Source organism: Lactuca virosa, chromosome 4 (genome assembly GCF_052849685.1).
Source record: "Lactuca virosa cultivar CGN04683 chromosome 4, Lactuca_virosa_CGN04683_v6, whole genome shotgun sequence".
NCBI classification, from domain to species: Eukaryota; Viridiplantae; Streptophyta; class Magnoliopsida; order Asterales; family Asteraceae; genus Lactuca; species Lactuca virosa.
In genome coordinates, this window is record NC_136429.1 from 314014933 (window position 1) to 314041915 (window position 26983).

At 38.7% G+C, this 26983-nt stretch overlaps 1 protein-coding gene and 2 long non-coding RNA genes across 12 annotated transcripts; 1 reads left to right on the forward strand and 2 right to left on the reverse strand.

Annotated features, from left to right (window-relative positions):
- Positions 1-553: 553 nt before the first annotated feature.
- Positions 554-3111, reverse strand: LOC145168902 (uncharacterized). Its single transcript, XR_013742163.1, has 3 exons — positions 2621-3111; positions 1373-1430; positions 554-749 (listed from the first exon to the last, which is right to left on the reverse strand). It is a non-coding gene; the product is annotated as an uncharacterized LOC145168902 (long non-coding RNA).
- Positions 3112-11492: 8381 nt separating this feature from the next.
- Positions 11493-20562, reverse strand: LOC145108489 (uncharacterized). 7 transcript variants are annotated; one of them, XM_079045520.1, is made up of 10 exons: positions 20363-20562; positions 20060-20126; positions 18754-18820; positions 18613-18679; positions 18443-18526; positions 18283-18324; positions 18036-18176; positions 17411-17619; positions 17273-17316; positions 16217-16655 (listed from the first exon to the last, which is right to left on the reverse strand). In XM_079045520.1, exons 1-6 carry the CDS (start codon positions 20465-20467, stop codon positions 18313-18315), a joined length of 402 nt encoding a protein of 133 aa, XP_078901646.1. In that variant the 5' UTR covers positions 20468-20562; the 3' UTR covers positions 16217-16655; positions 17273-17316; positions 17411-17619; positions 18036-18176; positions 18283-18312. The 7 variants fall into 7 exon arrangements, with proteins under 7 accessions (XP_078901649.1, XP_078901648.1, XP_078901646.1 ...); XM_079045523.1 differs by lacking the exons at positions 16217-16655; positions 17273-17316 and adding an exon at positions 11493-12207 and having other exon boundaries at positions 17540-17619; XM_079045522.1 differs by lacking the exons at positions 16217-16655; positions 17273-17316 and adding an exon at positions 11493-12243 and having other exon boundaries at positions 17540-17619.
- LOC145108490 (uncharacterized) lies at positions 13289-15083 on the forward strand. 4 transcript variants are annotated; one of them, XR_013708304.1, is made up of 4 exons: positions 13289-13602; positions 13744-14247; positions 14337-14379; positions 14839-15083. It is a non-coding gene; the product is annotated as an uncharacterized LOC145108490 (long non-coding RNA). The 4 variants fall into 4 exon arrangements; XR_013708305.1 differs by having other exon boundaries at positions 13744-14016; positions 14155-14379; XR_013708306.1 differs by having other exon boundaries at positions 13744-14556.
- Positions 20563-26983: the final 6421 nt, after the last annotated feature.

The window sequence follows — 26983 nt, forward strand, 5'->3', positions numbered from 1 at the left end:
TGTAGAAAATGTTGGAACAATAAAGAATACACGAGTCTCCAAAACAATCAAAACAAAACTAGACGAAACTAGAATGACTCGAAAGACTCAAGAACGATCTAGAAAATGCTAGATCATGCAAGAATAACTTGGGTAATATCATAACATCCTAGAGATATCTACAACATTATAGAATAGTGTATCATAATATGGAGCCTTGTAAAAGATAATGTAGATATTGATAGAACACTCTAGAATAGTCGAGAATATACGGGACCTAGAAACTTCCCATGAGGAGGTGTTATGTCCCTATAAATAGGAAGGAGGTCTCATTTGTAGAGACCATCAAGAAGTCGTTGTAATCTCTTGAGTTCTTATAATACAAGCACTCTTTGTATTCTTGAAGTGTTAGTCTCTTGCTTTCCGATTTCGTTAATACATTTAAGATCATCGAAGTAGCCTGACTTAGTCGAAGAAAAACTAAGTGGCACACGAGATAGACTAATCCCGTGACAAGCCGCTCTTAAGCATTTAGGTTTTTGTAACATCCTAAAATTCAAGACTAAAAATTCCATTTTTAATTAAGTTATTATAAAACCATTTATTATAATATCATCCATAATAACATCCCATGTCAAAACCAAAGTGTAAATAATCAAAACATGTCAATATAAAACAATATAAGAGTGTAATCCCAAAGATCTCATGTGCGGAAAACATAATGTGATGCGCTGCGATCGAGCCGGCTCCTTTCCTTGAAAACAAAGTACCTGAAACGAAAACTGAAAACTGTAAGGACGAAGCTTAGTGAGTTCCCCCATCATACCACATACCACACAACATACATACTGTCGGACAATTCTGGGGTGCCCGACCTACCCATGTCAAGCAGTTCTGGGGTGCTGATCAACCCATGTCAAGCAGTTCTGGGGTGCTGACCAACCCTTGTCAAACAGTTCTGGGGTGCTGACCTATCCTCCGGTTTATCCCAACCGGCTTCGGGGACTATTTCACCCCCTACTACTACCACATAAAATATAGCATCAACATACTGTCAAGCATATCTGGGGTGACCGACATACCCTTTGGTCCTAACGACCGAACTTGGGGACTATTCCCCTATTACTACCACTATCACATATAACATATCATAAACATCCTGTTTTCTAGGCATGCATGGGTTCTGACGACCCCTTCGGTATCTTTCAACCGGTATCCGGGGACTAATTTACCCCTACTACTACTAACATGCATCACAAAGCATCCCATCACACAAACATAACAGATAATGGCATACCAGACAATTATCACAAAGACAATCATCTAACAAACAACTCCTACTAGTGGGCCGACATTGTGGCCGTAGACCCACTTCTACTGGAAGGTAACTCACCTCACACTGCTGAAGTCCTGCACACCCAACCCCAGCTACTGGATAACAGGTTCCCGAACTGTCAACATCAAAATAACACCCAATTAATAATTGGGTTCCAATACATAACCATAAGTCCATGCTTAGGATAAAAGACTGGTTTACCCCAATCTTGGCTTGATCCAAGCCCAAGGCCTAATCCAAAGACCCAACAGTCAACTATGAGTCAAAGCCCAACATATGGCCTAATTTTCTAAATTGGGCCCAAACCTTACATGGTCTCACTCTAAGGCCCCACTATTTATTCCAGTCCAACATTTGACATTCTAATGGCCCAATATCATATAATCATTAAGGCCCAACCTATGGCCCATCTATGGCCCAATTTTCCAAATTGGGCCCAAACCCTCACATATGGGCCTTACCCTAGAGCCCATCTAAATATTCTAGTCCATATGATTATTCTTATACGGCCCATTAATAACCTAATCATCAAGGCCCAATAGAAAGGCCCAACAATAAACCCAAGTGAAATTAGGGTTTCACATAAAATGGCGATTAGGGTTAAGTTTTTCTCACTTAACCCATTAAGGACTTAATCCATTAAGTCCATCACTCTTCTAAATAAATCATATGCTGTGATTGGGCTTAATACACAATTCCATTCCAATGGCCCAAATGTGGGCCCCAATAAGTCCAAGCCCATAAATCCAATATTAGGGTTTTCTAAACCCCAATTAGGGTTTCCAACCCCATCTTAGCCCAATAGGCCCAATATCTGGGTCTTTTGATCAATTAGGGTTCATTAGGCCCATTAGTTACATGTTTGGGCTTTTAGGTCAATTAGGGATTTATTGGGCCCACTAGAGTTTATTAGGCCCATTAGGGTTTTAGTCCCTTGTCCAAACATTTCAAACGAGTCACCATAGAAACAAGGCACACCGCCACCCGACAAGGCGGTCGGTAGCGGCAGGAGACGGCAGCCACCACCTCACGGTGGTTGTTAGGGTTTCTTTTTCATTATTCTTCTTTCTAGTTACATTTTACAATTCTAAACCCCAATAATATAACACACACACACACTAATACAAACACACACAAAGCCACCTAATGGTGGTCGGCGGTGGCGTATGGCGGCAGCCACCCCCTCATGGTGGTGGTGGTGGCTGTTCTTCGAGAATTCCGGCCTACGAACTACACCCAACAAACACTACAACAAAACACACGCACATAACATCAGAACACGCATATCCATCGCCGGAAACGCACCTGTCTCGGCCACCCCTACGGCGGCGTGAAGCAGTCGAATGGAAAAGCAGCCACGCAACACTCCTCGGAACCACAGCAGCGTCGCAGCACCGGACAGAAATGGAGAAGGACAAGAAGAATATGGTAGGGAGGTGGTCGTCCGACATCCGAACAACAGCAACGACTAGGCTATCTTGAACCTCCACTTCCTGTAACTGGACATCGACTTCGCAGCTCACACTTCGCCGTTCACAGCGCAAAACCCGGTCTCGGCGGTTCCTGTCGTTCATGGTGTCGCCGGCAGCAAATGGCGACCTAGTCGGATCGGGAAAACGAGAATAAGAGAGATGGTGCTTCAATGGCGATTTGGTGCAGCTTAACTCCCATTTCCAGCCGATCTTCTATGTTGCCGGTGACAAGGCTACTCGATGGTGCTAGGTGGTCGGTGAACGAATGAAGGGAACGGTGGCGGCGGCTGAAGGAGGGAGGCATAAGGGTGGGGGTGACGGCTGCACATGGTCCCTAGGGTTTCTGCGTGTAATCGGGTTTATATACCCCGCACCTTTCAAACTTCCTCCCATGTTTACACAAACAGTCCCTCTTTCTCCCTTTTCTTTCAAAACAAGGCCAATATTTACCATTTAAATCCTGCCCTTGAATTCCTTTACAAAATAAGTCCGGGTTTTACTAAACAGCCCCCATCTTCTAAAATCTTTACAAAACTAATCCACAGTTTACCTTTTTAAACCCCTAACTCTCAAATATGACATATTCAACTTTCCCCTCTCTTTTTCTTCCAAATTAAGTCCCAATAATTACCACGGAGCCCCTGCCTTCATTAATATTTACAAAATAAGTCTCAAATTTATACTTTAACCCACGAATAATCCAAATAATAACTTTTGGCTCCCAAAACCAACACCCGGCTATATAATTATTGATTTTAGGGCTACGATTCATTCGTTAATTAATTTATTTATTTATTTAATAAACGGGGTGTTACAACTCTCCCTCACTTAAATTAGATTTCATCCTCAAAATCATTTCTTACCATTCCTTACACGCCAAACCACTCTAGTAACATGGTCACCATCCTGGGCACACCCTAGCCTTCCCAGGGTAGCCGTGACCAATCTTCGCAAAGCCCTAAAATCCGCAGGTGAACGAATTTCCCCGCGACAAGACCACATCTACTCCGTCTGAAATCTGTTGTCTCGAGATGGTCTGAATCCCTGACAGACCACTCATACTGAAGCATCATTGTTGAACCCAATCCACTTATCCCTCAACTGACTACTCAACTTCTGATAACTCGAGGTTCCCACTGGAAAACAGAGTCACAGACCCCATTACCCTTGCAGTTCACTTAAACTTGGCCAAGGCTCAACTGATCCCGATGTGAGTGACTTGTCACTTCCCAATCAACCAGCTATTTCTTCCGTATCTGCAACCGAAAACACAAATACTAACACTGCCCAAACGCTAAAACTGTCCGAACACTGAACTGCCTGAAGCAGTATGTTGCCACACGGCTGCTTTCCAGAATCTACTGAGACTTTACTGGTCTCAGTTCATTTGTCAGTCCTCTGAAATACCGGGTTCCGGCCCGGCAGCGGAGCCAAGGGACTCCCACTTAGTCGCCTCACACGACTTCTGAACGAAATCCTTCTCTGGAACTAGTTGCCACTAGTTATCATGCCACTGTGGCTCTAACAACCTCCTGATTTAACCGATCGGGTCCATGCGTCGAATCCTGTCATCATCAAATCCAAGACTAAAAGTGGTTGCTACCTGACCAATGGTAGCCTTATCTCACACGTCCTTAAGCAATCCATTGCTTCCCTGATCTCATAACTGTAGTGATGTTCCTACAGTTTTATCACTGGCTTAACCAGATCTAATCCCTCTGGGGAAATCCATAAACCAATCCGTGGATTTCCATATCCTCATTGCTACACCCGAACTGGTGGGTACTATTGTTCCTTCCACGTCCTAACAACGCACTCATGCTATCTACCAACCTGGTGAATGCTACGGCTACACCCACAGACTTACAACACTATCACTATCTGCCGACCTCATGAATGCTATGGCTACACCCGTAGACTTACAACATCCTAGCACTATCTGGCTGCTAGTGAATGCTAAGGCTACACCCGCAGACTTACAACACTCTAACACTATCTGGCTGCTAGTGAATGCTATGGCTACACCCGCAGACTTACAACACTTTCCATACTATCTAACTGTTAGTGAATGCTACGTCTATCCCCGTAGTCGTACAACACTTTCCAAACCGGCCGAACACGCACTCGACCTAACACTCAACTGAACTTGAGCCCTAACTGAAGCTCTAACTTGGTTCCCAAAACCTGCTATCACGTGACCCCGCTGCATCAGTACCGCACCCATGCCCGTGATCGAAGCGTCATAGTAACCCACAAAATCATCTACACCCTCTGGCAGGGTAAGAATCGGTGTCTCGCACAACTGCTGTCTGAGAGTCTCGAAGGCTACCTGCTGCTCAGGCCCCCATCGAAGGGCCACCGACTTCTTGGTCAGTCGGGTCAAAGAAACTGCAATCTCGGAGAAGCCCTGTATAAATCTCCGGTAATAACCCGCTAGACCCACGAAACTCCGAATCTCAGTTGGAGACCTCGGAATCTCCCACTGCATCGTGGCCTCTATCTTGGCTGAATCGACCAGAATACCCTTCTGATTGACAAGGTGCCCAAGAGATTGCACCTCGCACAACCAGAACTCACATTTGGAGAACTTTATAAAAAGCCACTCCCCCACTTAGATTCGACTAAGTCTTCACGGCACGCGAGAATTGAAGGATTCCCAATCCTTCTCGCTTTCTAGTATCCCACTGATGACAACCTGTACTTACCAATGCTAGCGATTAATCACCGGTTAAACCTTAAGATCGCCCGTCCTCTGAAATCTTGAAGAGTACTCTTGAAATATGGTACAGTCTGACACCTCGGTCCATCTCCCATGCTGTCATTGAAGGCCTTAATCTTCACTCCGGCTGACGAATCCTCGTTCCCAATTTCATTCTTGCAGTATCACTAAACTCTAACCGAACATAACCCATGCGAAAATATAATTATCTTGAACATCCAATGCCCAACCACTTATGTATCTAACACCCGCAACTGACATCATCGTCTTCATGCTACCGCTCCTTTCCTAGCAACAGTAGTGCCTTGAACTCCAAAGTTCATCCATAGACAATTGTCGGCTATACCTGAACCATGGTAGAGCCACTGAATGCTGACTTCACTGGAGAACTATCACTCTAACCCTGCCTGAATATCCTCTAAATAATATCCTGCACAGATCCTGACGAAGATCTGGAATGGTAATGGTACACGCGGAACCCACTCCGCAAGATGCGTCCCTCTATGGGTTCATCAAGGACTTTTCGGCACACATGATGGCATATATGATCCTTGGTAACCTAGCCACTAGCAGAAAACCGACCCGAGATCTGACTTATCCAAACTCACTCACAATTCCAAAGCGATACATATTCCCAACATCCATCTAGTAGCAGTAGAAGATGACATGCCCGCAACATCTGGAGGAATACTGATCACCTTCAGCTTACATGATCAACCCTACCACACTTATAGCAGCCTAAACCCTTGGAGCGACAAACTCTCTTGTGCACTTTCCCGTACGTGCTGCACTGACTTAGGCCCTGCTGGCCTTTCACCCGATGATCAGAAGTCATGGGTCTCTTCCCGGGACCCTCAACTATACGCACCTTGCATGAACCTCTCTTCTCAAAGTGCTCCAAATCGATCTCGCATCTGCAACCTCTTGGAATTCATATCCTTCGGGGCCTGACACCCTGTCGCGCTCACTAGCTCACTTGCCCATGGCTAAGCTGCAACAATTTGAACATCCTCTGTCCCCAAACTGGGTCACAAACTCTTCCCCGAAGCTTCTCAGATTCTCCAAGATTCTCACCGATTCGAGTATGGATCATGTGCTTTCAGTAGTACGGGTCCAATACTACCTTCCACACCTATCCATACTTTCCTCAGCAATCCTCCAGAATCCTCCAAGTCACTTCCTCAAACTGGTACACCCAAGTCTCAATGAGCCTCACTACTAACCCACTGAAACATATCCTAGGCTTTCCTAGGTTCTCGAACTCACCCAGTCCTCAGCTGCTGAAAGATTCCCGGTAATGTCAACTAGTTACCTCATGAATATATCTAGCTCACATTACTAAGAGTCCCACAAAGCACAAAGCAAGCAACATTTAGACAATGGAAAATCTAACCATCACATTCCAATCAAACCATTCTATCATCTACTCAGGAATTTATACATGCAATTCAAAGGCTCATACAATCAGGCATAACTTAAACAGGCTATCCTATCACTGACTGATCAGTACTATCATGCAGCTCATCAAGCACATATAGCAGGCATATAAGGCATCCTTCCTAGATCCTCAGCCCTAATCTAGCATGCAGTTCTGATACACATACAGTAGGCATATAAGGCATCCTACCTAGATCCTCAGCCCTAATCTAGCATGCAGTTCTCATAATCATATCATATCATAACATGTGTAGGTATCTTGGGGAAAACTTACTTAAGCTCGGCTGATTGCACGCACCACACACCTTGTTCTTTTCAAAGTTCTTTTCTCTTTTCAAATTCTTTTCAAACTCCCTTTTGAAAATTTTCATACCAAGTCCTTAGTTTGAGTCCAGACACACCCGAGAGTGTTCCTGAATCCCTCAAACCAAGGCTCTGATACCAACTTGTAACATCCCAAAATTCAAGACCAAAAATTTCATTTTTAATTAAGTTATTATAAAACCATTTAGTATAATATCATCCATAATAACATCCCATGTCAAAACCAAAGTGTAAATAATCAAAACATGTCAATATAAAACAATATCAGAGTGTAATCCCAAAGATCTCATGTGCGGAAAACATAATGTGATGCGCTGCGATCGATCCGGATCCTTTCCTTGAAAACAAAGTACCTGGAACCAAACCTGAAAACCGTAAGGACGAAGCTTAGTGAGTTCCCTCATCATACCACATACCACACAACATACATACTGCCGGACAATTCTGGGGTGCCCGACCTACCCATGTCAAGCAGTTCTGGGGTGCTGACCAACCCATGTCAAGCAGTTCTGGGGTGCTGACCAACCCTTGTCAAGCAGTTCTGGGGTGCTGACCTACCTTCTGGTTTATCCCAACCGACTCCGGGGACTATTTCACCCCTACTACTACCACATAAAATATAGCATAAACATATTGTCAAGCATATCTGGCGTGCCCGACCTACCCTTCGGTCCTATCGACCGAACTTGGGGACTATTCCCCTCTTACTACCACTATCACATATAACATATCATAAACATACTGCTAGGCATGCATGGGTTCTGACGACCCCTTCGGTATCTTTCAACCGGTATCCGGGGACTAATTTACCCCTACTACTACTAACATGCATCACAAAGCATCCCATCACACAAACATAACAGATAATGGCATACCAGACAATTATCACAAAGACAATCATCTAACAAACAACTCCTACTAGTGGGCCGACATTGTGGCCGTAGACCCACTTCTACTGGAAGGTAACTCACCTCACACTGCTAAAGTCCTGCACACCCAACCCCAGCTACTGGATAACAGGTTCCCGAACTGTCAACATCAAAATAACACCCAATTAATAATTGGGTTCCAATACATAACCATAAGTCCATGCTTAGGATAAAAGACTGGTTTACCCCAATCTTGGCTTGATCCAAGCCCAAGGCCTAATCCAAAGACCCAACAGTCAACTATGAGTCAAAGCCCAACATATGGCCTAATTTTCTAAATTGGGCCCAAACCTTACATGGTCTCACTCTAAGGCCCCACTATTTATTCCAGTCCAACATTTGACATTCTAATGGCCCAATATCATATAATCATTAAGGCCCAACCTATGGCCCATCTATGGCCCAATTTTCCAAATTGGGCCCAAACCCTCACATATGGGCCTTACCCTAGAGCCCATCTAAATATTCTAGTCCATATGATTATTCTTATACGGCCCATTAATAACCTAATCATCAAGGCCCAATAGAAAGGCCCAACAATAAACCCAAGTGAAATTAGGGTTTCACATAAAATGGCGATTAGGGTTAAGTTTTTCTCACTTAACCCATTAAGGACTTAATCCATTAAGTCCATCACTCTTCTAAATAAATCATATGCTGTGATTGGGCTTAATACACAATTCCATTCCAATGGCCCAAATGTGGGCCCCAATAAGTCCAAGCCCATAAATCCAATATTAGGGTTTTCTAAACCCCAATTAGGGTTTCCAACCCCATCTTAGCCCAATAGGCCCAATATCTAGGTCTTTTGATCAATTAGGGTTCATTAGGCCCATTAGTTACATGTTTGGGCTTTTAGGTCAATTAGGGATTTATTGGGCCCACTAGGGTTTATTAGGCCCATTAGGGTTTTAGTCCCTTGTCCAAACATTCCAAACGAGTCACCATAGAAACGAGGCACACCGCCACCCGACAAGGCGGTCGGTGGCGGCAGCCACCACCTCACAGTGGTGGTTAGGGTTTATTTTTCATTATTCTTCTTTCTAGTTACATTTTGCAATTCTAAACCCTAATAATCACACACACACACACAACCACCTAATGGTGGTCGGCGGTGGCGTATGGCGGCAGCCACCACCTCATGGTGGTGGTGGTGGCTGTTCTTCGAGAATTCCGGCCTACGAACTACACCCAACAAACACTACAACAAAACACACGCACATAACATCAGAACACGCATATCCATCGCCGGAAACGCACCTGTCTCGGCCACCCCTACAGCGGCGTGAAGCAGTCGAATGGAAAAGCAGCTACGGAACACTCCTTGGAACCACAGTAGCGTCATAGCACCGGACAGAAATGGAGAAGGACAAGAAGAATATGGTAGGGAGGTGGTCGTCTGACATCCGAAAAGCAGCAATGACTAGGCTATCTCGAACCTCCACTGCCTGTAACTGGACATCGACTTCGCAGCTCACACTTCACCGTTCACAGCGCAAAACCCGGTCTCGGCGGTTCCTGTCGTTCATGGTGTCGCCGGCAGCAAATGGCGTCCTAGTCGGATCGGGAAAACGAGAATAAGAGAGATGGTGCTTCAATGGCGATTTGGTGCAGCTTAACTCCCATTTCCAGCCGATCTTCTATGTTGCCGGTGACAAGGCTACTCGATGGTGCTAGGTGGTCGGTGAACGAATGAGGGGAACGGTGGCGGCGGCTGAAGGAGGGAGGCATAAGGGTGGGGGTGACGGCTGCACATGGTCCCTAGGGTTTCTGCGTGTAATCGGGTTTATATACCCCGCACCTTTCAAACTTCCTCCCATGTTTACACAAACAGTCCCTCTTTCTCCCTTTTCTTTCAAAACAAGGCCAATATTTACCATTTAAATCCTGCCCCTTGAATTCCTTTACAAAATAAGTCTGGGTTTTACTAAACAGCCCCCATCTTCTAAAATCTTTACAAAACTAATCCACAGTTTACCTTTTTAAACCCCTAACTCTCAAATATGACATATTCAACTTTCCCCTCTCTTTTTCTTCCAAATTAAGTCCCAATAATTACCACGGAGCCCCTGCCTTCATTAATATTTACAAAATAAGTCTCAAATTTATTCTTTAACCCACGAATAATCCAAATAATAACTTTTGGCTCCCAAAACCAACACCCAGCTATATAATTATTGATTTTAGGGCTACGATTCATTCGTTAATTTATTTATTTATTTATTTATTTAATAAACGGGGTGTTACAGTTTTAAGGTAAGCCCATCTGATATAGTAATTTGTATTTTACCTTCTATTTCAAAATTCCAAGACATCCAATTGCAATCATGATATTATTAAGTGGTCACTGTTTATGTATACAAAAGGGATTGAGTAGCACATGCACATCACACGATAGCGGTTGATACGTTGTACATGGACTTTTCAAAGATAATACATGCAGATAGCAATATGTAGATGTAGACTGTGAACAGTATTAGGAGTAGCTATTTAAACTACGGACATCTGAAATTTGACTGTCATGTTTTTCTAAAATGTGTTTGTTTAATCAATAAATACATATTTAAGAAAAACAAGTAATATGTGTGGTGGTTGTCGAGGCCAACAAAATTAATAACTTTATGCCTTTTACATTAAAATAGTGTATAATGGTAAAGGGATCGTATCCACAGAGATTGGTTCAATTTTATAACTCTATGAAAAATCTCTTTGTAATAATACTTGTAAAATAACAATAAAAGTAAAAATGGGGTTTTGGTCTTTTAAAATACTTGAAATAAACTAAAACTAAACTAAGATTTAAATGGACAATTTAACAAAAACAAGATTTTGATGTAAAATCAATAAGGGAAAGATGGTTGACTTAAGGTTTCCTCACTTTGACTTTTGATGAACATATCATTAGAATCCAATGGTGCAATACTTGTTTTAAATCCTTAATTTGGTTATAGGAATCCAAGAATCTTGAGATTACCTAGACTTTTCTTAGTTATTGAAATGGTTAGAGAAGCTCATAACATTTTCCTTAGTCAAAGTCACAATTCCCATTAAGCATGTAATTAGTGAAAGTCAACTAACATTAAGAACCAAAAAAGTCACCAAGTCCAAGAAGAGTCAAATGTTTTCACTACCATGTTGGAGAAAATGTTTTTATGATTGTGTGAAATAAAACTAACACAAAAATCACTTGTTGCTTGCTAATATGAAGATCTTTTACTTAATCAAGAAATTAGTCAACTAATCACCACAAACACATTTAAACTCATGCAAAAAAAAACATACAAATAGCGATAAGATGTTAAAACATAAAGCATTCTCATAAAGATTCAAACACAAGTTCATGGAGTCTTCAACATTCAACCAAAAAGTCAAAGGATTTCACCAAAGTCAACCAATATTTGTCCAGCCAAGCATGGCTAAACTTAAGAAACCAAAGTTAGTAAAAATTGTACCCAGCATTTTACAAGAATCAAGAGATGAAAAGATGATGTTCTTGAGGTGTTCTTGGCCTTCAAAAGTCTTCTAAACTCCATAGAGAATGTCCCCAAAATCGAATGTCCAAGATGAGGCTAAAGTGGCACACCAACCTTCCCAATATAGAGCTCCAAACAAAATCCCGAAAATGCCCCTGCAGAAATCCACGCGGGCCGCGTGGAAACCTTATGTGGGTCGCGCGAGTGTGACGAGCTTTTGGTTTTCTTCAAGTCTTGGGCCTCCACAGCTAAACCATTGGCCCAGTTTGAGCCCGATCAGTTTCTAGCCCATTTTGCTTCAAGATGTCTTCAATTTGAGCCCAATTTGTCTTCTCCAAATCACTCATAGCTTCCGCGAACGCCCGATCATTGATCTCCGCACACTCGAAAATTCTCCCGCACCTTGCAAAGTTAAAGTTCAATTCTTCCAAGCCTTCAAGTAATTGACAAGCCCACTCCATGAATCACCTCCATAGCCATCAAGCCCAAAATCCTCGTTGTCCTCCAAGTCCAATCGCCTCCCAAAGATTTCGCTCCGCTAGTCTCCAAAAAATCTACAATTAAGCTCAGGAAACTAGAAAGTACCCGAAATGGTCATTAAATAACAAAAAGGAAAATATGCATGGAAATTAACTAAAATGCGAATGAAATGTGCTAAAATAAACTATAAAAAGAAGTAAATAAAATGAAGCTATCAATGTGCACGTCGCTTGGGATTTGTTTTTTCACAGCCTTTTGATAAATAATTTCTTTATTTGTGATTGTAGACGAGTCACACTTTTTGAAGAATGCCCAAGCAGAACTCTGTGTGTGTGTGTGTGTGTTAGTTTCTTAATTGCAGATAGCTCGATACACAATGCTGCTTCTCTGTGTGTGTGTGTGTGTGTGTGTGTGTGTGTTTGTTTCTTAATTGCATATAGCTCGATAGACAATGCTGCTTAGTGGGACTCCAACTTTTTCTTGACCAATTGAGCTATTTATTTACACAGGTCATAATTAATCCTTTCTAGACTCCATATTTGCTTAATCCCTAATGAATTTGTATCTCTTCTCTAAATTAAAACATGTACATGTTTTTACAGCTTCAAGCATTGTATCCTACTGTGTATAACAGTGTTGAGGAATATGGTGAAAGATAATGCATGCGTGTAAGATGAAGTTGATTTTGCTATGAGCTTGTGTTTTTATTACCTTTTTTTTTCATAGGAAGTTCACTATGATCTTGTAACATTTTTCAGGGGATTTATTGAAACTTTCAAGGTGTAAGTAATCATGAAGAATTGCTCAATCTGATGAAAGAAACCTTGATAATTCGAAGACTCAAAAAAGACGTCATAGAGTTGTATGTGAAGCACTCTTCACAGGCAACAGGTATCCCATTAACTTTTAATCCTCATTAATATCTCATTGATAAATCATAGGAAACATATGTATACAAATAGGCTAACTTCTCATTCAAGAACCAACTAATTAAACTAATCTTTTATATATATATATATATATATATATATATATATATATATATATATATATATATATATATATTAACTATCTTATAAAACAAATCTAACTATTTCTAAAAATAGATTGAATATAATAATATTATTTTTTTAAGACGTCGAAACCATTAAGCTAATTATACAAGTAACCATTAATAAAATAATATTAAATTTTAACCACGTTATTTTAATACTTATAAATCTGATCTTCTTCCCTTAATTCAGGGTTCATTCAAAATTTGAAAACTTCCAAATACGCTCCAGCAAATATCTTAAATATCTTAAATTCTACATATATTGACCTGCTCTTCATCTTCGTCCAATTGAATCGATCAATCGAGACCTTTACAGCATTAACCATCATCCAAACATCAGCCACCATCACTGATGTCCTAGGGTTCGCCATACCCATCGTCACCACCGATCCCCCATCTGTAAATCCTCAAAATCTCGCTGCTAGAGTATTTAAGAGTTTATCGCTTGGGTTGCTTGCCCTGATATCTGCTTTACGTCAACATATTTTTTTCATCATATTTACACTTATTAGTTAACATTTGGTGGTATATACTTTGTAGCTGACAACGTGAATTGAAGGTCACCCTAGATTTGCTTCCAAATCAATTTGGGTCCAAAAGTAGCTTCCAATATGTTTGTACAAACATATATGCAGCAAGGTGGATCAAACTCAAAAGGAGAAAAAAGATAGAAAGTTTAAGTAGAGGCCAGATTGAGTATTTTGAATTTGGTGAGAAGTTCTAGGAAGAATTTTTTCCCTAAAATGATACCTTCATTGATCTGTAAACCCCAAAACATCTTCAATCTAAAAAATCAAAATGAATACCACCAAGGTCTCTCTCTGAACCTTCACTATCTAAACATCTGTTTTTAACTATGTATGTGTATCGATTTATGGATTTGGATCTAAATTGGACACCAGAAACATTAATTTTATCCCTATTTGATTTAGTTTTTATTTGGATTTACAGGTATGGTTTGGACAACTTAGGCATGGCCATTTTGATGAACAACAGAATTAGGAGTAAGTTGTAGAAGGAGGAACAACCGTTGATGTAGTAAAAGTAGGAAAATTTTTATTTTTTGTGTTTTGTATAATTCTCTGTTTTAATGGGTATGGGTGTCTGTTTTTCGTTTTTGTGTTTTTCTTAAGGGAAAAAGGCCTTGCCCATGATGTACAAAGGATTATGGAGCAGGTTTGTCTACACTCCCATCTTTTTTTGTTTTAAGAAACCAACCCATAGCCTTGTATTCCATGTCTCCTTATATCGATTTTTGTATCCTATTTTTTGGTTCCATGTCTATCAGTGACTGGGTTGGATATGAACATGATGACCAATTTTGATCAACTATCTGGTGTTATCAACGTTTAAGTAAGAAATTAGAAATGATATCAAGCACAACTAAACCTGATATACTTTTTAATAGTTTAATAATTGTTTCACTTATTTTTATTGGAAATTTGTAATTGATTCTTCTGTTTGAATGTGTCTTGGAGTTTTTTTCTTATTGTTTTGTTAATTTAGGGTTTTGTTGAAAATATGACCACAATCTTTTCCTCATTTTGTTAGCGAGGATACAGTATGTATTTGTTAGTACATTGACCTCTGTTTATGTACAAGTCTTGATTTGGATTTCTTATTTTTTTATTGCAGATGAAGCTTCTACGTTTTTAAAGAAAAAAGTTTCAGCTGCTGCTAGAGGTGCACAAAAAAACCGATTCACGATCCGAACCGGTTTCCAATCCGAAAACCGGTTCACCCCCGGCCCAAGCTAGAATCAATCCGATGCAGAACCGAACCGCCAGTTTGTATAGGTTTAGAAATATATATGTTGGCACCGGTTTAGAACCGCTTTAATGAGAACCTGTTTAGAACTGGTGTAGAATGGGTTTTTCGAAGTTACCTAAATATATATATATATATATATATATATATATATATATATATATATATATATATATATATATATTTTAACAAAAGTTAATTGAAACAAACAAAAGGATTAACGAGGCAACAAAAGCAAAGCATGCTTAAAGGATGGAGCAATTGTTTCTAGAAGGCAAAGCATGCTTAAAGAAGGGGACAACTTTATACTGTCCATGTGAAATTCCTGCACAAACCATAGTTGACCATTTTACCCCTGCACAATTTTATCTCCTTCTTTGGTGCACCTGAACCAACAAGAAAGGAGCAATTGTTTCAAAAAGAAACCTTGCCTTCTCTTTCTTTGGTATCTCATAATATGATGTTCTGTTCTTACAATGTTGGTATTGCAATTGTGTTGGAATTTGGCTTAACATTAACAGAAGAGACGGAGTTTTTTTTTTACGTGAAATGCATGGAGACAACTTATTGCTTACTGTCAAACTCTTCCTGCTTCAAACCATATTTCATATAGGTGGTTTTTTTTCGAATCGGTTTCATATGAACCGGTTTGGAATCTAATGGAACCGGTTTGCAAAATTCGCATATTTTTATTGACGAACCGGTTTAGGCTTGAACGGGTGTTAACTTTGTTGACCTGACCCAAACCGGTTTGGAAAAAAAAAACCGGTTTGTGCACCTCTAGCTGCAGTTAGGAAAACTTCAGACCATTTATTGGAACTATGGTGGCTTCCTGATATTCCATTTGTCTTTGCAAGCTTTCTGGTCACAACAGTTTTCAATTTGCTTTAATTCTTATTGATTTCACTTAAATATTGTTAGTTTTCATCTATATCTGGATTCTGACATTTTTTAAAAATTTATTAATTTTTTTCCCAAGGAAGCACAATTAGAGTCTTACAAATGTTTGCTATGTCGACTCAAAGTTATATATTTTTTCCATTTTTTCTTTCTACTAGATTGTTTTTTATTTTATTTTATTTTACTGCTGATGCCTTTTGTGTATGCAGTTGGGAGGGGACAATCTGGACTTTCAATGAGTCCTGGGGTTATAGAGAATGATTAATTTATGGTTATAGAGAATGATTAATTTATGGTCGTTGAAATATCTGGGTACATTTAAATTCAAAATCATGTCAAATCTATATGGACCAATGTAGTAAAATAACATTTCATTTATTATTGTTAAGACAAAACAATGCACCAGAAGAACATAATCGGATAAAAGAACGTAATCTCCGAAACAAAACAATGTGCCTAAAAGAACATAATCACGGATACAAAAAAATAACACGCCGAAAAAATTATTCTTAGCGGCTGCATCGGTCGGGTATGCAACTATTCGTCGCCCGCTGCTTTGCGCGGGTAACGACTAGTGTATATATATATATATATATATATATATATATAGTTTCATTTTTTGATAATATGCTCCGTGTTTATCATCTAGTGGTCATCTTTTTTTGTTGTTTTTTCTTGTCCCCAGGTATTGCTGGACTTGACAGACAAGGACATGACACCAATCAAAGCTTTATTAGTTGAGGTATTCTAACTGTAAGACATCTTTCTTCTATGTATGTTTGTTCCTTCATTTTCAATTGGGAAATTGTCATGCTTTATTGAAATTGGAGTGATTATTGTCACTCATTCTTAACTTGTTTTAATCACACAGTTGGAGGTAATTGGCAACAAAATAACGGCCAACGAGTACGAGGAGGAAGCCAATATGCATATGTCTAACCTTATGGATACCTAGAAAAAGGTTCACATGCAAGATGCAACAACCTTTTAAACTATTTTTAGTTAACCATATATTCTCGAACAAGGAATAGTTCTCCTTTAAAATATACTTGACTATTATACCCCTAACCAACTAGCTTATATAAAACTTTTATGTAAGCTAGTTGGTTAGGGGTAAAATAGTCAAGTATCTTTTAAAGGAGAGCTCTTTCTTGTTCGAGAATATATGGTTAACTGAAAATAGCTTAAAAGGTTGTTGCATCTTACATGTGCACCTTTTTCTGGGTATCCTTAAGGTTAGGCATATGCATACCGGCTTCCTCCTCGGACTCGTTGGCCGTCATTTTGTTGCCAATTACCTTCAACTGTGTGATGAAAACAAGTTAAGAATGAGTGACAATAATCACTCCAATTTCAATAAAGCATGACAATTTCCCAATTAAAAATGAAGGAACAAACATACATAGAAGAAAGATGCCTTAAAGTCAGAATACCTCAACTAACAAGCTGTCAAAACATGTAAATGTTTTAATTTAGAGAAGAGATACAAATTCATTGGGGATTAACCAAAATATGGAGTCTAAAAAGAATTAATTATGACCTGTGTAAATAGCTCTATTGGTCGAGAAAAAGTTGGAGTCCCACTAAGCAGCATTGTGTATCGAGCTGTCTGCAATTAAGAAACTAACAAAGACATCACACACACACACACAGAGAGAGAGAGAGAGACCTGTAAAATATAGGAAGAGATGCAGTAGTTTGTTATGCTCGGGCATTCTTCAAGAAGTGTGACTTATTTGCAATCACAACCTATATAAAGAAATTATTTATCAAAAGGCTGTGAAAAAACAAATCCCAAGCAGCATGCACATGTTACTTGTTTTTCTTAAATATGTATTTATTGATTAATCAAACACATTTTAGAAAAACATGAGAAAGTCAAATTTCAGATGTTTGTCAGTTTTAAATCGCTAAGATGTTTGTCAGTTTAAATCACTACTCTTAATACTGGTCACAGTCTACATCTACATATTGCTATCTGCATGTATTATCTTGGAAAAGTCCATGTACAAAGTATCAACCGCTATCATGTGATGTGCATGTGCTACACAATCCCTTTTGTATACATAAACAGTGACCACTTAATAATATCATGATTGCAATTGGATGTCCTTGAATTTTGAAATAGAAGGTAAAATACAAATTACTATATCAGATGGGCTTACCTTAAAACTTAAATGCTTAAGAGCGGCTTCAAGCCTTCAAGCTTGACCACGTCATCATATGATACAATGTGGAATTCCCCACTAGGACTTATACCCCATGTTATTGTGAACCCATGTTTGTTTGTAATTGCACAAAACCACCTGCAAAGAAAAAACCACAACAATTGTTAGAAATGTATAATAAATAAAAAACATGGTGCCATGTTCACATTTCACATAAATGTAGAATGAAAAAAGAAAACCATACATGTATTTTTGACGAGTCGATGCCTAGCCACTATTGAATCATCTGTGTAAAGCATGAAAAGTATAAAGTGTAAATCCATGATGAACATGTTCTTTATATTTACGGGAAGTAAGAGAGAGAGAGAGAGAGAGAGAGAGAGAGAGAGAGAGAGAATACTGACAGAAGCCCATTGAAGCCGTAATGAAGATGGACTAAGAACAAGAACAGGCCATGAGTCACAAACACAAGAGGCTACAACAATAACCTGCAAGCAATAATAATTGAATGACGAGATATAAATATCCTGTCCTGCTTTATTTATCAAAAACATTCTAGAGACATATTAATTACCTGAACACTCTTCCCTAGGCCCATATCATCAGCCAGGAGGACGCGCCCCCCATGCTGCAATACAAACCTGCAACAAAAAAGTTCTTTAGATGACATGTATCTGATCAAAGAACATGCATACTAATCGATAATTATGCGTACCTAACACCCTCTTGCTGAAATGGCAATAGTTTTGATTTTATGCTAACAGCCATACAATCATAATGATCTGAGGAGAACAGAAAACGAATCATTATGATAGGAATTAGATGGTTAAATACTATAAGGGGTAAATCAGGAAATTCATCTAGGTCGGGCTAGGATTATAATAGATAGAGAGAAAGATCTCAGTAGGGGATGTCTAGAAAATTGATAGTGTAATACTTTTGTATTGGCTCTTAAGCTTTCGGCTTAGAGAGAGGGAGATTCCCTGGGCAATCTTTTAGATTGTGTTAATCGTTTAATCAATTAGTTCAATGTCATCTTCATCTTCCTTACAATCTCTTCTTTGTTTCTGTTGATTCATTAAACCCTAATTTTTTGTCCAATGATAGAGAAACAAAAAATTAGGGTTTAATGAATCAACAGAAACAAAGAAGAGATTGTAAGGAAGATGAAGATGACATTGAACTAATTGATTAAACGATTAACACAATCTAAAAGATTGCCCAGGGAATCTCACTCTCTCTAAGCCGAAAGCTTAAGAGCCAATACAAAAGTATTACACTATCAATTTTCTAGACATCCCCTACTGAGATCTTTCTCTCTATCTATTATAATCCTAGCCCGACCTAGATGAATTTCCTGATTTACCCCTTATAGTATTTAACCATCTAATTCCTATCACATTAACAACAGAAAAAGCATAAAATAATAAGCATTGTACTTTACTATTGATATTTGATAGTTATCTCTACTCTATAGTTTTATCCATCCTTGGTCAAGACATGTGATTATTACAGGATCATAATGTTTTTAATAACCGTTGTAAGGACTTCCTTCTTCCAAACAGACAATCACATAAGTTTTCTTCACACCATACCAAATCAAACTTCGGATATGATAATGATATTACCTAACTATCAGACAGTTTAATTTCCCTTATATTGCTTTTGATCCTTCATAAGATTTCCATCTTCAGGAAGAAGTTTCCAAATAACGAGCATTGGGGATTTGAGGTTATCCAACAGAAAATACTTCCATTGAGATAGAAGAACCCTCATGGAGATTGAGAGACTCCTATCTCAAGGAAGTAAAGAAGAGGCATGCGATCTGTGGCTAATTGAGACCTTAGAAAGTGCTTTAACTTTGAAATCAAAATACTATCATCTCAGGTGATGATAATCTCATCCATGTAGACCTCTAAAATGATTCAACTACCTTCATTCATATGTTACAAATCCTGACCTTTAACTCAATAAGCCCTAATTGAGTAAGGATCGTATCGTATTACAACAAACATTTTTACCTCTAAGATCTGGAACAGCGGAGGCAGGGGCAATAGCAAGGGACAGGAATGCATCAAAAGTTTCCACCTGCAAAATCACAAATAAATAGCTACAACATCCATGCTCAGAGTGTTCGAGATAAGACTTACGCTCATACATGTGTCAAGTGTTCTAAGCCCTAAGCGGATACACATTACACTTGGTCGCAGATATATATACAACATGGAGATGAAATAATCAGCAAGAACATTCGATACATGAGGCGAATATGAAACCCAACGCATAAACGACAAGCATACAGAGAGTTCCAATGGAACACTGACCTTGTCGGCATTCTGTTTAGCGAGCTCATCGTAACCACACTTTAGCATGGATTCAAAAAGCTCGTCGTTCCAAACGATGTCTTCGTCTTCGTCTTCGTCTTCCATCACTTTCACTGCTTCTTTTTCTGCACCTCTCTCTCTCTCTCTCTCTCTCTCTCTCTCGATATATCTCAGAACACGGAGGGTTTTTGAAAGGGAGATGATATCTCCACTTGTTTATTAAATATGGTTTTACTTTCATGCCCCTCTTCTAATTAACAAAAATATTTAAAGTAAATTACACGAATGGTCCCTATGGTTTGGAGTAATTTGCACGTTTGATCCCTAATTTATTTTTTTAACTCGGAAGGTTCCTACTGTTTGTTTTTGTTGCGCGCTTGGTCTCTGTTTTACCTAAAAAGACTTTTTTGGCCTTGATTTTTTACTTTATTTAAATAAACATACCCCAACCTCACTTCCACATCACCTTACCTTACCTTACCTACCTCACCTTATTTAAATAAATTAAAAAATCAATGGCAAAATAGTCTTTTTAGATAAGATAGGGACCAAGCGTGCAACAAAAACAAACTTTAAGGACCTTCCGAGTTAAAAAATTAAGTTAGGGACCAAACGTGCAAATTACCTCAAACCATAGGGACCATTCGTGTAATTTACTCAAAATATTAGTATATCTAGTTAAAATATTCTTAAATTACCAAAAACTAATTGTGAGACTCATGTATTACATAATTTAATTTAAAAAAATTAAATTAAATATAAATGTCAAAATATTTGAGAACTTTGAATTTATAAGAAAATAAGAAAAATAATGAATTATTATAATGAAATGTTTTTTATCTTTTAAATTTAAACAAAAGAAACTAATGAGCTTTAAATTTGAGAATTATGAAATTAAAAGGTAAATTGATTAATGAAATTGATATTCATTTATTACTAGATTTATTGCAATTATTACATTAAAATAAAATATTATGTGGAATTTAATAAAATAGAAAAACTCATAAAATGACATATGGAAAAAAAAATTAATTCAAAATAACCACAAAATGACATTTGACAAATTGAATGAGAGTATGACAAGTGGCAAAAAAAATTTCATTTATTAGAATATATATGACAAAGAGATAAACGGTTTACTTGTATCCAAAATTTATCATTTGCTTTTTTTCTTTTTCTTATATAACAAAAAATATTTTTTTCTTTATTTAGCATTTTATATTTTACAAAATCAACACACGATCTGCATAACGATCTAAATTTTGAATATTTATTTTTTTGAACTGTACTATATTTTCTAAAATAAGCATAAACTTAAAATGCTAAGTGATGATTGTGAGTTTAGCATTTTATATTTTCTATAATAGTTGCATTTTATATGTTAGACAAACAAACATTAGAAAATAAACATAAACAAATCGATATTTTATGGCCGAGAAATTGGGGATGTCACAGTAGGTATCAGACCATTAGTTTAAGCGAACTAGGAATTTATAGGATTGCTAGACTTAAACTTACAATGTTAAACGATGATTGTGAGATGAGTGGCTGCTATATTTAAGTTAGATAACTTGAATTGACACATGCACTAGCTTATTTTAGGAAATATGGCTAAATTGCTTTATGTGCTAAATGATTTATGATGATGCCTTATATTGACTATCTAGGATAATATTATTTGATCGGATCTATGGTCTTTTGCCGACCGGATCTAGAAATTTTATGTGTTCATGATTCTAAACGTTTAAGTATGGTATTTGTAACACCCTATTTTCCGATGTTCATTATTTTTTTAATTAATTAATAAATAATAATAATAATAATAATAATAATAATAATAAATTGGGAAATAACCAAATTCAAAGAATATAATTCAAGGAGGGATATAAAAGACAAATTGTAAAACTTAAAATGTTAAAGCTTTGAACTTAGTGGATAAATAATTAATTGTAGCAAACTTGAGGGACCTTTTGTGTAATTTTCAGATTTTGGTGCATGGAGCTTCATACTTTCGGGATCTTCCTCTTTTGGCAGCCCAAGCTTGCTGCGTTTGGCCTTACTAAGCCCTTATTCATCTTAAAAATACCTAGTAGCCCAATTAGTGTGTATTGTGTGTGCGTATTTGTGGTTTGCGGCTGAGAATGAGATACCGAGTGAGAGAGAAGCGGGAAAAGAGAAGAGCCGAGAGAGAGCGGGTTAGATTGAGGATGAGGTTGTTGGATGGCTGCTACGATTTCTAGTGGTGGTGCTAGAGTGTGGATTGTGGTGCTCTCGTCTCAAGGTAAGCAAACGAACCTCTTTTCTTTTCATTTTTTTTCTTAGTTCAAAAGCGACCAACACCATTGTGGCTTCCATGTTCACCACCATCGACCACCACAGTCCACCTCCTAATGGTGGCAGTGGGTGGTACCCTTTTCCATCTTTTCAAAGCATTGGATCATGGAGAAAACCTAAACCTTAGGTGTGTTAATTCTTCTTATGGCATTGTACTTTGTTTTCTCTTTTTAAGCAATGAACCTTGGTGGTGAATTGCAATCCCAATTGACATTTTCGATCCAACTCCTGTTATCCACTGTTAAGACTTCATTTCCAGATTTGGGGATCTTTGTGAGATGGCTTAATGGATTAAGACAAGAGTTTTTAACCTAAAAGAATGAAGCTGTGATTTTATGTAAATAACCCAATCTGCCCCTGTCTTGTAAAAATCGTCAAAAAATCATGGGACATCATTTTGTCTCGGGACCAGATCCCAGAGTTTCGTATGTAAGTCTTATACACTTCATTAGTTTTGACCGAAATCCAGAAATGCCTCTAGCTAGGGTAGATACGACCATTTATCCAGACTGGTCCGGAAAGAGCTGCTATGCGAGACAATTTTGTAAAATTCGCCATAAATCTTAGAAAGTTCGTATGGAGGTGTCTGAATACTAATTTTAAAGCTAAGAACCTAATCTATGAGCATGTGATACATTTTTGAAAAATATGAAGTTTAAGGTGGTGAAAACAGGTCCCGAACATACCCTAATTTTTATGTAGAAATTTGGAATTTTACTCATTAGTATATTTGCTAAAGTAAGGCAATTTAGTAACTAAAATCAACTCTATTTGTTATTATTAGGAAGTGTGAAGGGAAAACAGGTGTGAGTGGGTTTCGGATTGCTTGGGAGGTTTCATTGCGTTTAGAGGTGTCCCAATGGGTTCGGGTACGGGGGATCGGGCTTAGCCAATGTGTCCCAAGGGCTCGATGTACTGAGCAAGGGGGATCGGGCCTAGCCAATGTGTCCCAATAGGAGTATGTCTGTTACTGATTTGTTCTTTGACATGCATGCGTGGTTATGTGTATGATACCGTTTGTATCCGTGTACAGGGGTAAGGATTATATGATATGATACTGTGTATGTGTGGAATTCACTAAGCTTTGTGCTTACCCTTTTCCCTTAAAAATACTATTTTAGGTACACAAGATGGTCGGGCATAATTGTACACACTAGCTCGAGGCGGGTTTTTTGGAATTGATATTCAATTGGTTATGTTTTCATAAATTTTGGAATTATAAATAATAATGTTTGGAAACGTATTTGATCTTGGGGTTTGGTATTTAATTTGTTTTGAATAAAATATATTAACTGTATGATTTATGTTATTTTAAAAAGTTTCAAATTTATTGAAAATTTTGGGATGTTACAGTATTATAACTGGCATGTAACTTTTTAGAGTGATAAGGAGATTTTTACATCGATAGAACCTTCCCTATCTTATTTCTCGTCTCGGTACACTGAATGCCTTCTTTGGTGTATAGAATGCCATGGTGAGAAAACACAACGGAGTAGGAAATGCTAATGGAATCCCACAACTTGAGCCACGAGTGACTGAGCATGCACCGGTCGTTTCCCCTACACCCGAGCCAATCACGATGATAGAAGTACAGGCAATGATGCAGATGATGCTAGACCGTCGGATGAAGGAGACAAGACGTCTACTTTGGGAGAATATGAGAGAATCCACAATACTCGTTGAACGATCTAAGTCGGTTGAAGCACCATTGTTAAATGAAGGACAGTCTGAGGAAGGCAGCTACAGCAAGACTGTAGATCAAGATGAACGACGTCATGCTAGGAGGAATAACCCTGACCGTGGAGTGGATCGGAATGGGTGTAAGTATAGGGATTTCATGGGTGCCAAGCCACCAAGCCTTTCTGGAAGCCCAACAAAAGTGGAGGTCGTGGATTGGATCTTCGAAATAGAAATGGTGTTTGAGAGTTATGACTGCAGCAATAGATAGAAGACGATCTTCATTGTCAGGCAACTAAAGACTAATGTGTGGAGTTGGTGGAAGTTGTTGGCAGATACTATGCCAAAGGAAGAAGCCCTTAAGATGACATGAGAGGATTTCCTATAGCAGCTACGAAGGCAATACTGCTCAGAAGTAGATCTAATAGATATGAGCAACGAGTTCCAGAGTTTGAAGAAGGGAAAGTTGAGTGTCACTAAGTACATCGTTGCCGCTACTTTTACCGAGAAGATGAAGTTATTCCCTTATGTGGTCCCTACTGAACTCTCCAAGATAGAGAGGTTTGCCAATGGACTACCAACGGAATTTGGTCCAAAGGTGAAGATTGCAACCACTCTAAAGGCGACTGTCAGAGCAACGAAGAATGTTGAGACCCAACTTAGGGAAAAGGGTCTGGATAGAGCGGAGGTAGGAGAAAAGAGGAAGTTTGAAGGATCGGCAAGATCCAGCAAGAAGAGCAGATTTCTAAAATCTGGTTCCAAGAAGTTTGGAGGTGGAGGAGAAGCCAAATGGTGTGACAAGTGTAAGAAGAAACACTTCGGAAACTATAGCGAGGAGGTAACTTGCTACACGTGCGGAAGGACGGGACACTACGCCACTGAGTGTACATCCAATAAGAAGGTTTGTTTTGGATGCGAAGAGGAAATGCATATAGCAAGAGACTACCTGAAGAATAAGATAGATGTTGCAAAGCCTAACGTATCGCCAAGGCCGAAGGCAAGAACATTCCAGATGACTCTGGAAGCAATAAAGGACGAAGCCGACGTCGCTTCAGGTACTTTCCTAGTAAATAATTTGTCTGTCAATATTTTGATTGATTCTGGAGCTAATTACTCCTTTATATCGCATAAATTTGGTAGAAGGCTAGCCATGCCTATAGATAAACTAGATAGTGCTCTAGTAGTAGAAGTTGCTAGTGGCAAATTCGTACCTGTTAGTGATTGTATTAGGAACATCGTTATTGACTTGAATGGGAATAAGTTCCATGAGGAATTATTTCCCATTGAGTTAAACGGCTTCGACATAGTATTAGGAATGGATTGGATTAGTGCAAGTGAAGCCAACATCAAGTGTAGAAAGAATATTGTAGTAATCAAACTGCCTAAAAGAGAACCATTTATGTTGTATGGGGACAAATGTAGAGTAAATTCTGGAATCATCTCCCTGATGAAAGCCAGAAAGTGCTTTTCCAAAGGATGTACATCATATATGGCATTCATGATCGATGCAAAGAAGGAGAATAAGGAGATGTGAAGGATTCCCATGGTATGTCAATTCCCGGAAGTATTTCCCGAAGATCTTCCTGTATTGCCCCCTGACAGACAAGTAGAATTTCGTATCGAATTGTTACCAGGAACCACCTCGATAGCGAAAGCACCTTACCGATTAGCCCCGACAGAGATGAAAGAGCTAATGGTACAACTTCAGGAGTTGTTGGATAAAGATTTCATTAGACCTAGTCCATCACCCTAGAGAGCCCCAGTGTTATTCGTAAATAAGAAGGATGGAAGCATGAGGATGTACATAAATTGTAGAGAGTTGAACAAGGCAACGATGAAGAACATGTACCCTTTGCCTATAATAGATGACATGTTTGATTGGTTGCAAGGCGCGAGCTACTTTTCGAAGATCGATCTTAGTTCAGGATACCATCAGCTAAAGGTGAGAGAGCAGGATATAGAGAATACTACATTTAGAACAAGGTATGGATACTACGATTTTTTGGTTACGTCATTTGGACTGACCAATGCTCCAGCAGCATTTATGGATTTGATGAATAGGGTTTGCAAACCTTTCCTAGATAAAATTCATAATAGTGTTCATCAAATGTGATTTTTGGATTCGGGAAGTCCAATTCTTGGGTCATGTGGTCAATCAAGAAGGGATAATGGTTGATCCAACAAAGATCGAAGTTGTGATGAAGTGAGAACGACCAAAAAGTCCCACCGATATTCGAATCTTTCTAGGATTAGCTGGATATTACAGTAGGTTTATCCAAGGCTTTTCTTTAATAGCGGCTCCGTTAACAGCTTTGACCCATAAAGGAGCTATGTATACATGGACTGAAAAGCATGATGAAGCTTTCGAGAAGTTAAAGACGAAGTAAGTTGTAAGGGCAGATTTTGAGGAAGAAATATAATTTAAGTGGGGGAGAGTTGTGTTGGGTTTTGAGCATTCTAACACTCCTATGGTGTACATGCAACCCTATAAACCTTGGATCTATGTTTTCTCTATTATACATGCAAATATTAACTATTCCAAGGTTTCATCCTAACTAGCATATTATGAAGCACCTATACTACAAAGTTCTAGTTAGATGACATACCTTT

What these genes read in the sequence shown, in the direction of transcription:
- LOC145108489 (XM_079045523.1), bottom strand. Translation starts at nt 20,467, where the DNA reads ATGGAAGACGAAGACGAAGACGAAGACATCGTTTGGAACGACGAGCTT. An exon ending in CGCTGTTCCAGATCTTAGAG is followed by an intron (nt 18,821 to 20,059) that starts GTAAAAATGTTT and finishes TGTTCTCCTCAG; the next exon opens with ATCATTATGATTGTATGGCT. An exon ending in TTTCAGCAAGAGGGTGTTAG is followed by an intron (nt 18,680 to 18,753) that starts GTACGCATAATT and finishes TTTTTGTTGCAG; the next exon opens with GTTTGTATTGCAGCATGGGG.